Here is a 13,052-nt window from a genome sequence, read left to right as displayed (position 1 = left end):
TTGATGGAGGAACAGCCAAGTGAGAAGTCAACTACAGCGCACACTCGACAGTACCTCCATCTGCTGTGGAACAAAGTTAAATTTATGTATGCTGACTACGGCCTCATGCAAAGCGCGAGCAAACTGTAGCAGGCATTGCCCTTGCCTGGTAAAAACACGAGAGAGACGAGGCTGGCTGCCTTCATAGCACCTCAATAAAGGTTTGCTTCCCTGAATATCTTGCGTTTAGACTTTCTCGCAGTTGTAGCTTGATTTAAGCTCGACATTTTTAGCTTTTATTGAGTAGTCGCTTTTATCGAATTACCGCTTAATTGAATTTTTCCGCAGTCCCGTTCACTTTATTATAACGAGAGTTTACTGCTTAACAGGCTCAGAAGAATGCACACACCTAGAAAACGCGCAGGCATGGTAGCATCGTTCGTATATGGCAACATTGTTTGCACATACCAGCTGTCATGAGTAAGAAAGAGCCCTTCGCAAGAAAGAAGACGATGAAACATTCGAAACGGCGCGAGCGCGCTCACCATAGCGTGGGGAAGCCGGAGGTGCATGACCCGAGCTGTGATCGGGACGCAAGCAACGTTGGCTGGCATTGTCTACGTGGACTTGCCAGGAGAAGGTTGTCCCGCCAGCAAGCGCACTGGCGACGGGAGCGGCAGGAGTTCGACTCGGCAGCCTGTGACACGGACATCCCGAGAGGTGGCCTGAGACCTCGACGCCGTTCGAGTGAGGCGTCTCGGGATGCAGCAACTGCGCACAGCCATCACCGACGTTCCTGGCGCAAGCCCCCTTCAAAGCAAGCCGCCGAAGAGTCCCCAGTGGGCCACGTCGGCTCTTAGCACCGGGCATCAGTGACCGCCGCTAGGCCTAATCTCGGAGGCCTCCGCCGCCACGTCAGCGACGACGTCATGTGATGACGACGACGGACGACGATTTGGCAGCGGCAAGGACGGCGATGGTCGTCAAGACTGTCGAAATCACCGAATGGGACACGACGCGACCAATCCCTGACATTGACGGGAAGCGTATCAGCAGGGTGAAGTAAGGTCAGCTTTTTCATCATGAGGGTCAACGTCAGACCTGAGTAACACTAAAGCTATAGCGCTGTAAAGCTGCCTGACTTTATTTAGGACAGTTTAGTTTAGTGTGGTTTGTGTGTACGTTTCGTTAGAATTTGCAGTTATTGTTATTTGTATTGTACAATTTTATATTCTAGAGTGCCGTGCGTGTGTTTAATAAATGTGTTGTGCCGTTAAGAGTCCTGTCTGAATCCATCATTCGCAACCACCCGAATCCGTGGCAATTGGCTGCCAGGCCAATTGTCACGCTATTTGAGAGAATAGAAGTTGGACATCAGTTAGTGAAAGTGCAACAAAAACTGCCCGCCTGGCGAAACCAAACTTACCACCTGACACCTGCACACATGTGTACAGGTGTGTGCGTGTGTTTGTGTTTTGTTTTTGTTTTTCAACATACAGATGGCACTGTACATGTACAGTCAGCGTCAGAAGGTAATAGTCCATGAGACCTAAGAAAAAGTCGCAGTTTCGCCGCAAGGGTGAAGCAGCGAATGCGATAGCAAGAAATCGAAATGTCACACGAAGAACCAGAAGCAGCTCGATACTTGCAGCGTGCTGCTGAAGCACAAGGAAGGATGCCCTTAAATGAACGCACAGGCATGCACAGGGCAAGCGTGAACTGACAACTGTCACAGTTGTTACGCCTATGTGCTTGAGCAACACGCTGAAAGTGTCGACAATGGAGAATCAGACGCTTGCTTGCTTGACCCTTAATTCTTGGCTCTTACCCACTACAGGAGATTAGCCATGAAACCGGCGGTTAATATAAGTGGGGAAATTTAGAATTTAGGCGCTCCTAGATATTTCTACTTCTTTTAAACTGCAGCGCGTGGAGTGACCCTCTGCGTCTCCTACCACAGGGGGCCGGATGCAAGGTGTGCCCGGTGTTCTTTGTCTTTTTTTTTTCCTTCCACATCCCAAGTGGGTACAGAAAATGGCCACTTTGTCGTGCGCGTCTCAGGGGCAGTCTTCGAAATGAAAGAAAATTAGGAGCGCTGTGTCTGCAAGTGTCGACAATGGAGAATGAGACGCGCTTAGATATTTCTTTTTCTTTTAAACTGTGGCGCATGGAGTTACCCCCTGCGTCTCCAGCCACATGGGGGCGTCTGATGCAAGGTGTTCTTGGTGTTCTCCTTTTTTTTTCCTTCCACATCACGAGTGGGTACAGAAAAGGGCCACTTTGTCGTGCGCGACTCAAGGGCAGTTTTCAAATTGAAAGAAAATAAGGAGCGTTGCGTAATAGAAAACACGCTCACGCTCTTTCGAGATTTGCTTACCATCAGCGGTACATGGTGTATATAAATAGCTCCCCGTTATTTCGCCGGCGCATACATGGCGTGTGGCTGAGTTGTCTAACGCAGCATGCTGGGGAGCGAGGGGTTGTTGGTTCGAATCCTCGGTCGGGTACTTCAGAATTTTTTCTTCTGCTTTACTTTTCTTTGTGCCTTTTTTATACATATATATATACATACATATACATATCTGGGACATGACTGTGTCGACAGACGACAACGGCAAAAATCAGCCGAGTGTGTCCATGTACAGTAAAAGCTCGTTAATTCGAATTTCTCGGGACTGGAAAAAATGTCCGAATTAACCGAATGCCGAATTAACGAATGAACAGGAAAAACAACATTTAATCAAGTTGGAGAAGCTTTCCTTTATTTGGTGAAGTATTTTGTAATGGTCGTCTGCGTTTTCGCGCAGATTCCGGCTGACATTACAATTTTTCTTAACTCTTCCAAATAGCCAACAGCACGCAAGCTGTCGGAAGTGCTCAGGCAAACGTCCTGTAATACCAAAGCGCCTCCGAGACTTGCCGTGAGGTTCGATGAGGTCGCGGCTGCATCTCTTCGCATGACTCTTCGTCAGAATCGTGGTCTTCCTGGGCGCCTGTGACATCATTAATAATTTCTTGATTGGTCAGGAGACCAGTCGTGGCGACACAGTCATCAATCGCAATGCAGTCCTGAAGGGTCACATCTGTGGGAAAGACAGCATCGAAGGTCGGGCAGTCATCGTCGGTGGACTCGGCTGACACCTCGTCAATGCCATCGTCAGCTACTGCCGCATGCTCGGGCCTCACAAAACCGCTGTGCCGAAAACAGTTGGCGATGACTTGCAGAGGAGTGTTTTTCCCTTGTGTTTCCCATTTTCCCTTGTGTTGCCGACGCGATAACGCAAGGGAAAATGGTGCCGGAGGCGCAGTGGAGCGAAGAAAGAAGACGCCGACATTCGATGACGCTGCGATCGCCCCCACTAGTTCATGACGATGGCGATCCCACTCAGGTTTCGGTTTCACTCCAGTGGTGCCAGTGCTGCTTTACCACACTTTTGTGTAGCGGCAGCCGTCAGCATTTGTCCGAACTTAAGCGGTGCGGAGCCGAATTCTGACATATTAACGAAGGTTTGGTCCCATGGATTAACATGCACTTTGGCCGGGACCAATACTGCCGTCTGAGTTATCCGAATTTCCGAATTAACGGGTGTCGAATTAACGAGCTCTTACTGTAATTGTTATCACAATAAAAGCTGAATATTCCCACTCATGGGTGGCAGCCTTGAATTGAGATTTTCAGCTTGCTCTAATACGTGCCAACATGTACTGTGCAGTTTGAATGAATACAATCATAAATTGCTGGGAAATTCTCATTTATCTTAGACCTAGTGTTCTCTATACTTTTGATGCCGACTGTACATCATTACTGTGCATCAGCAACTGTGGTAGAATTGCTCAGCACCCTGGCAAGCTTCTGCCGTGTTTGTGACATTTTGCACATATTACACTAGTAGGAAACTGATGAGTGCCACAACCGCTAGATAGTCTATAGGTTACTACAGTCGAACACCGATATAACGAACCCACATATATCGAATTTTCGGCTATATCAAACTCGTAAATTATTCCCTTGAAAATCCTTTATAAAAGTATAGAAATTCGCACGTCTATATTGAACGGTATTTTTACCTGCCATCGGATATATCGAACGCCGCACGAACTGGAAGGTGCACTTCGGCACTCGCTGCACCCTGCGACCTTTGCGGTACCGTGCCTCCGTCGACACCCGAAACGCTCGAAGAGCGTGAGGACGAGAGGGCTCGAACTGTACTCCTGTTGGGCGCGTTCTCCAACTTGCAGAACAGCTTTTTTTTTTCTTCTTTTGTCCTCTCTCTCTCGTTCTTATGCTTTATCTGCGTTACCGTTGGCTCGGAGAGCAGGAACGAAGGAGCCAGCAGCCTCCTCCTTTCGCCGTTTCCTTCTTTCTTTTTTGTTGCTGTTTTGTGAGTTTTGTTCAGCCAACCACAGCCCACGCCTTTCGTAATTGCTCAGCCAACCACAGCTCGCGCCTTTCGTACATCGCTGCTGCCTTCACAGGTAGCCGGGTAGCCTGATAGCCATCGCCACCATCGCGACTGATCGCGAAGGCTTTGTTGGCGGAGTCCAATTTTGTAAGTTTTCGCATACCACCGCATTCCTCTTTTGCGTGCGTGCTGTGCAAAGGTGCTGCGGACTGTTTGAATTTTAGACTTCTCGTGTAGCAATCGCCAGCGTCAAGAAGCGCAAGAACCTTGACTTTGCGACGAATGAAAAAAGTTCGACGGTGGCAGACGACATCGGGATACCATGGAGCACTATGAGCACCTTGTTGAAGAACAAGGCGGATATCAAGGCAAAGGTGGCGGAGCAGCGAACGTCGGGAGCCTGTCGTGTGCGTGCTCCTGCCCACGGGAAAGTAGAAAAGGCACTCTATGCCTGGTTCAGAAGTGCGCGCGAAGAACATTCCTGTGGATGGCCCAATGCTGATGGCTAAGGCCAAATGGTTTGCCGCCGCACTCGGTGAAGACAATGTCGCCGACAACACCGGACGGCTTCACCGATTTAAGCAACGCTACAACATCGTCGGCAAACGACGAGCACACAGATGACGCGCTTCGCGAGTTGGCGTCCCTCTTCCCGGCTGCCGTTCCACCCGAAGTGTCTGCAGACGATTTCGTGGAAGCGGACTGCAATGTTCAGGCTGTTGCGAGCCTCACTGACGAGGACATTGTAGCTGCGGTCGCAGGGACCCAGGATGCCCAGGCCGACAGCTTAAGTGACGAGGAAGATCGTCCGGACGAGGCGGCGGCTACACGCACGTACTCCGCCGCTGAAATGGCAGCAGCGTTCGCTTTGATTCGCCGTTGTTGCAGCGACATCGAGGGAACCGAGCTGTCGCACCTGGACAGCCTCGATAAGATCGAGGCCAGCGTCTTCAACTTCTTTTCAAAAACGAAGAAGCAGGCCAAAATAAGTGATTTTTTTTTCACGCAAATAAAACGTTCTGTGGCATTGTGTGTGCGGAATTAGTTGTCAATTCTTGAATGCGCTGATTGTAGGTGATCGTCCGCCACTGGTAAGGTCTCAGGGCCTGTATTTTTTTATATCGAATTTTTCATATATCGAACTAATTCGCGATCCCCTTCGAGTTCGATATATCCGTGTTCGACTGTATAGATAGGTGATAGTGTTCACGTAGTTCTTAGGGCACTTTTACAGCCTATGTACGGCATGTCAAACGGAAGCTATTGTTTACTTCGTCCACTACGGATGAACACCAGGTCTTTAATATGCATTCATATAAATAGCAAGCATGCAGTTCTAAAGACACACGACCACTGTGGTGTCAAAGCTGTGGTAAATGCACAGACACAAAATGTTCTGGGTTTCTTGTTGTTACTGTAGGGTTTTTGCTGATAATGTAGGCTGTGCTGCTTCATTTTCGTTGGATGCTGGCACCTCTTGCAGACATTTGCATCTCTTTGTGCTTGGTGCACTGTGAGGGTCAGCCTAATTAACTGGGCCAAATATATTGACTGAATGGGAGTTTAAAAGGCCAGTAAACAACCCCGAGGCCCAAAAATTGTAATGAAGAGAAATATGTACACTTTTGCTATGTGAACATGCTGCCTCAAGAATTTGCGAGTACGTGCTATAATAAAGAAGTTACAGGGATTAGAACATCCGTTTCAGCTGATTTCAAATTATCATGCGGCCTCGCCACCCTTCTCCGCCACAGGAGGGGGAAGGCGTAGCCCTTCGTCGTGACTCCGCCCACTTCGTCAACATGACACGACATAAGCAATTCACGTCATCGGCGAGCTCGATCAGTGGCAATGCAGTTCCGCTTGCTGCAACTCCTGGTTATTTATTGTTTACATTGTCGCACGTGCTCTGTAACTTGAAGGGCAGTTTTTGGCTCTTCAGTATTTTTAGACCTTTGTGACAGTTCACAATGCAGCAGGAATGCATGCTTGCTTTCCAAGACGTCGAAGGGGCGCGAGAGAAAAGCCTGGAGAACCCCGCTTGCCGCGCGAGCAAGCGCGACCCGTCCGAGCTACCGGAGATTCCCCTCTTTCCGCTCAATTTGCAGCCAACAACTGAACGCTTCGCCTCATGTAGAATGCGAAGTGCGTGCAGGTGCTATGCAGTGTGAGGAATATATGCGCGACAACGGCGTGGCTGAAACTGCATCACCGCAGGGCCAAGAAACAAGGTGCAGTTCCGTAGCGGTGGGTGGGAACAGGAACTGACGTTAACTTGTTGAGACCTGGTTTAGACCAATCGACAAGCTCAGTGGTACGTCAAGTTGCCCATGGGCAAGTTTGCGTCACTGCGCGTACGAGGGGGATTGGTCAGGTGAAGGAAAGAGGCACGGGAATTGTTTTTCAATATGTAGGGTCTGCGCGGCGCGCAGCGCTGTAATATTCGAAAAATGTGATCGCCGCAGTCTGCTGTACGAATTGGCGAGCTTGTTTGGGGGATGTAAAAAAAAAAGTTGGAGCCTGTTTACTGGCCCTTAATGCCATTGACCCTTTGAGGGTCGATATTTTTCGTGAAATACATCCCAGAAATGTGTATTTCTTTTATTACTGAATTAAATTTGTCAGACAAATCTATTTCAGAAAAAAATAGTCTAAAACTTTTTTGGGTGACCATAAAGTGACAAAAAAGTCTTTTGTGTTATTACATGCACATGTTTTTTTCATGAGTAACAGCAAGATAAATTATTTTGAAAAACCTATGCGACTGTTAAAAAGTACACGTTGCAATAAATGTCTGTGTAGTTCATAGACATACAAAAATAAGTGCACGAAGTGGCGTCAAGTGGAAACACTGAGGGAGAAAAGCCACTTTTTAATCCAGCCAGCATCGTCTCACCGCGCACACTTTTGAGATGTCGCTTGCTTATCAACATTTGAATCTAAACTAATAAGTAACACCTTGTATAATGGGCTGACATTTACTGAATCAGATTCTGACTTGCCAGTCGAGCGGCAATTCAGAGGAATCCCTGCTAGACTCACTTTTACAGCTGAGAAACCGGCGCACACTTCCATAGTGCAAGCAAACTGCGTGGGTGAGCGCTCTGAAGAAAATTGTGTAGTTGTGAGCGGGTCCGGAAAGCGAAAATGAGTCCAAAACCTATAATAATCATTCGTCTTATTGCCAACGAAACGGAAGCAGTTTTTGCGAGTCCCCGAAACAGGAAACTCAACCACAGCGGCATCGTTTGTGTTAGCGCCTGCACGGAAACAGGTGTAATTGCTTATCGGGGAGCTGTAAACGAGAGAGTAACAAATCCGTCACCTTTTGAAACATTCTAAACCAGACAGCCATCAGTTTTGCGGGCGCAACTAGCGGGAACCGGCCGAAGGACGAAACCGAAACTAGCTGGCGCACCGCTGTAGTAGAGCATAAAACAGAAACGGAGAGGCATCAGCACTGGAAGAAAATTCCACGTGTTCCCGAAAGTGAGGCAGCACATGCCAAGCAAGAGCAATGATTGAAAAAAGCGCGTTTTAAACATACAGGCAATGACATACATGTATGGCATAAACCCTCAAAGGGTTAAGTAATGGGTATGCTTGACCGAACCAGAGAAGGAGTATAAATTATCTGATTTTACAAAATAATGAAAGCATATTTTATGAGCTTTGACATTTGGTTAAATTGGATATAACTTTCAGTCTCATGAAAGCTGATTTCTGGGTGCATGTTTAATAGAGCCAACTTAGGCATGTCGGTGTAGCATAGTGAAACACACAGCGCAAAATTACGCTGTCTGTGTTTCCTTCCTCTGTCCCCGTTGTAATTTTGCACTGTGTGTTTTACTGTGCATGTTTAACCTTTTGCTTTTTTATTGCAGACAACACACTTCCAAACCACATGCCACTGCAAGGCACCCTGCCCTTCAGACCTGGATTGTGAGTCTTGATCTCTTTCCTGTTCCACCTTCATGTTTCGGGAAAAATCTCGTAGGGGATGTATTGGTGCTGAAATAACTCAATCTTAAAAGTTAATTAATATTATTTGGACATTCACGTAATTGGGACCCGCTGTCTCGTCCCGTCTAACATGTACGTAAGCCTACGGCATAAAAATCTCATTAATTCGAACGTATTTGGTTGTGCTTTTTTTTTGTTAATTTGGACAATTTTTAGAGCTTAGAGGCACATGAGGCATGTCAGATCGGATGGCATTAGGGGGTGTCCGAATAGCACCGTAATGCCATCTCTGAGTAGTGTGCGCCAATCTTGAAGGCCACGCTTGCATGAGCTGGGAGTGCTGAAAGGCCAAAAACTCGTCAAGGCAGTGATATTACTGCAGTTAACACTCGTTAATTCAAACAATTTAGACTTTAGTCCTGGCAAGCACGTGCATTGTTTAATGGCACTAAACTGTCATTAATTCGGTAATATTTCACCCCAACCCAGTTCATTCGGATGGTCCCCGGATCTTGAAGGCCGTGCTTGCATGAGCTGGGAGTGCTGAAAGGCCAAAAACTCGTCAAGGCAGCAATATTCCTGCTGTTAACACTCATTAATTCAAACAATTTAGACTTTAATCTCGGCAAGCACATGCATTGTTTAATGGCACTAAACTGTCATTAATTCAGTTATATTTGGCCACAACCCGGTTCGTCTGGCTGGTCCCCGGAGCACACTGAGTGCCACAAATGTGCGATGCAAAAGAGCAAACCTTGTCCAATGGGACAGTGCAGTCAGCATTGTCGTTGCCATTAGCGCGAACCGTATGGTAGCAGACCTTTGGAAAAGCGTAGTCACCATTCGCCACGTTGTCAGTGACCAAAACTTCAGTGGCTGCGGTAAACTAGCTTTATTTTTACTCGGCACATGTGAACTGTCTGGGCACTATTGATGATTGCGTCAACGGTGGCTGCAGTTCTGTTTGAAGCAGCTGCGACAAAATTGGTCGTTTTGTTTTCACCGCATGGCCTTCAGAACTGCATGGACGTTCTGATCGTATCAAATGCAATGCTGTTTTGTTTTGATGCTTTATGTGCAGGCTGCACATGTGCCTTCAGAAATGCATAGATGCGGCCTGTAACACTTCCTTCTGCGGTGGGCGTAGCAATGAGTAGTGTCGTAACTTTCAGCTTTTCAGCGTTTCAGCTGCCGTCCGCATGCTGGCATACAACTTGCCTGCTGCATCGCGATGGACAAACGATCTGTTTCCGGCCGTATAGCCAGTTAAACAATTATCGTCACGGGTGTGTGGTGATGTTGGTGATGGTGGTACGAAACGTTGGCGGAGGGCAGAACATGCTTCGGAAGAATTAAGACACCGAGGTTTTGCGCCGTGGTCTCATTGTGGTTGAAGTCACAAGATGATGAGAATTGTGGTTTTTGCACTGCTTTCTTGTAAAATAACAGGATTCGCGCATTTATGCAGGAAGTAATATTGTATTCATGTAATAGACATTTGTTTATTGTTCTCTCGGTACTTCCGATAATTTGACATTCGGTTGCGTTGGACATTTTTCCTGATCCCATAAAACCGTAATTAACAAGGTTATACCGTAGTAGGGCAGTTTATTTCTGCTTAAATTTCCCTCAAATTTCTTTTTTTGTGTGGGACATAAAAAAAATATGAATTTGCAAATTAGTGTTTCTAGTGCATGAAATTGGGCCTAAACAGTGGCTGTAATCATAGCGGGGAACAGCGCAGATACACGAGACAAGAGAGACTGACAGGACTTGGCGCTGGCTAACAACATGAGCATTTATTTCGTATGTGCACAAATATATATGCTTCTTGGGAAACGAAAATAAACAAAAGAAGGAGTGGGGGGGAGAGGTGAACACATGTGTCCCAACTAGTCCATGACAGTGCTATGAACACGTCAACAAGCTCAAGTTTACACCCTTTTAATGTCTGTAAATTTGCACTCGTCTTTTATTACCTCTCTCGAGGTATCATTGTACACTCAACAATAGCCCAGTAGTACAGCACCCTCGACCTGATTGTCACTGTTTGCCATTTAAACTAGTATGTTTCTAAATCTGATACCCACCATGGGGCTTAGCAGGAAAAGTGTTGCACTGCTAAGCTTGAGGATGTGACTCGCCACAGCAACCACATTTCCATTGGGGCTAAATGCAACACCTATGTACTTAGATGTAACAATTAATCCAGATGGCAGGGCTGAGACAGCTGCGGATATTGCAAATTTTTGATACGATTCTGTTTCCCTGCGCCAAGCTGCTCCAAAAGCACAAAAATTGCTAAGATTGCGCCAAACTGCTTCAAAACAGCCTCAAAAGCAAGAATTTCGATGCCCACGTCAGCTTCATCAGGACAAAAAGGCTGAGTTGACAACACGATTTTCCAAGCAGCACCTAGCAGCACCAGGGATACCACGAAAATGAGACATTCGCAGAACACATAGACGCGCCCAAGTCTGTTTCTATGCACCTTTGTGCATAGAAATGCATGTTTACAACAATATGCATGACCCCCCTAAAATGTGCTGCTGTGTCCCGAGCGTGCTGCTTCTACTCGTTGTGCGTAGTGTGTTCCTCCGGTCGCTGTGGTTTTCGTGTCGACGCTGCTGCGTGTGGTCACATACGCGCACGTTTTCCGTGGGAGTGTTTGTGCCGTGTGTGCACGTTGTTGCGTCAACGCGGCGACAACTAGCTTCCTGCATGCGACACACCTCTGCGATGTCCTCTGCTAAGCGCATTTGTGTCGTCCCCTAATAAAAACATGCAGTACGCTTACAACGCACTCTTGAAGGCGGTCCTGCACGAGGTTGCAGCGAAATGTGGTGCAGCGTGCTTTTGTTGTCGCCTGTTAAAAGCGTGCAGTACACTTGACGCTGTGCCAACCACGCAGCCGCACACATAACTGAGGGCGCTTATTGTGATGTCTTCCTGACAATGAGTAACACTGACCTACAGGAAGCTCTGAGAAAGCTTGAAAAGCTAAATAAGCAGACCTGCAAAGAGCCATAGCAATAATGTGGTAAATCAGATCACTAATTTTAAGCATAGGACTACTGCTATGTAACTACAATTCTTGTGCAATCACAATTTTTTTTTTTGAGAAGTGTGATGCCTTTTTGTTTGTTTCTTTTAAATGCGAAGCATTTCTTAGCGAACTTCTGCGAGTTTGAGCGTATTTATCTATCTAGCCGTCTACGACTTTGTGCTCTCCTGGCCGTTTCGTTAATCGGATGTATACCAAAATTGCTATGGAATAACATGACCGTATTACGAACATAAATGACTGGTCATAACATGACAATCATGACATGCATGTCATGAACAGCATGATTTACATTCCACGGCCTTGGGGCTGTTGCGGCCATTCCGTTAATTTCATATATACCAAAACTGGTATGACGTGACAAGAGTTCATGGCGAACATAATGACAAGTCCTAACGTGCAAATCATGACACGCATGTCATGTGCGGCATGATTTATATGACATGGTCTCTGGGCGCTCGCGGCCATTTAAATGAATGGATATATACGAAAACTGGTATGACGAGACATTGTGACATGACGAACATAACTGACACGTGGTAACATGAAAATCATGACACGCGTGCCATGCACGTCATGGTTTACATGCCACGCTCATGACGCACTCGCGGCCGTTTCGCTAGGTTGATATACACGAAGATTGGTATTGTGCGATGTGACTGTATGAAGAACATGAATAACAGGTGGTAACATGAAAGCCATGACATGCATGTCATGTATGTCATGATTTACATGCCACGCTCATGGCGCACTCGCGGCCGTTTCGCTAGGTTGATGTACACGAAAATTGGTATTGCGCGATGTGACTGTATGAAGAACATCAATAACAGGTGGTAATATGAAAACCATGACATGCATGTCATGTATGTCATGAGTTACATGCCACGCTCATGGTGCATTCGCGGCCGTTTCGCGGGCTTGATATACACCAAAATTGGTATTGCACGACGCGGCTGTATGATAAACGTAAATTAGGGGTGGTAACATGAAAACCCTGACATGCATGTCATGTATGTCATGATTTACATGCCACGCTCATGGTGCATTTGCGGCCATTTCGCTGGCTTTATATACACCAAAATTGGTATTGCACGACGCGACTGTATGACGAACTTAAATTAGAGGTGGTAACGTGAAAATCATGACAAGCGTGTCATGCACGACATAATTTACATGCCACGCTAATGACGCACTCGCGGCCGTTTCGCTAGGTTGATATACACCAAAATTGGTATTGCGCGGCGCGACTGTAGGACGAATGTAAATTAGAGGTGGTAACATGAAAATCATGACATGCGTGTCATGTACGACATGATTTACATGGCACGCTCATGATGCGCTCGCGGCCATTTCGCTAGATTGATATGCACCAAAATTGGTATTGCGCGATGTGACTGTATCAACAAAATGAATAACAGCTAGTAACATGAAAACCATGACATGCATGTCATGATTTACATGCCATGCTATTGGTGCATTCGCGGACGTTTCACTAGCTTGATATACACCAAAATTGGTATTACGCAACGTGACTGTATGGCAAACATATATGACAGGTGGTAACTTGAAAATTATGATATGCATATCATTTATGGCATGATTTACATACCACGCTCATGGTCCGATCGCGGCCGTTTCGCTAG

The 13,052-nt window shown here is 46.6% G+C and overlaps 1 protein-coding gene across 2 annotated transcripts in view; it reads left to right on the top strand.

Moving 5' to 3' along the window:
• Positions 1-13,052, top strand: part of LOC119401254 (protein PAT1 homolog 1) — a gene marked incomplete in the record, with an annotated part of 241,115 nt that overhangs the window by 152,851 nt on the left and 75,212 nt on the right. For both annotated transcript variants that reach the window (XM_037667938.2, XM_049418729.1), the window contains 1 exon segment: positions 8,267-8,324. In XM_037667938.2, the coding sequence (XP_037523866.1) occupies positions 8,267-8,324 (58 nt within the window).

This window comes from Rhipicephalus sanguineus, chromosome 8, assembly GCF_013339695.2.
Source record: "Rhipicephalus sanguineus isolate Rsan-2018 chromosome 8, BIME_Rsan_1.4, whole genome shotgun sequence".
Lineage (NCBI taxonomy): Eukaryota > Metazoa > Arthropoda > Arachnida > Ixodida > Ixodidae > Rhipicephalus > Rhipicephalus sanguineus.
The sequence above is the reverse complement of the archived record's forward strand: the minus strand, read 5'-3'. Positions and strand labels throughout refer to the sequence as shown.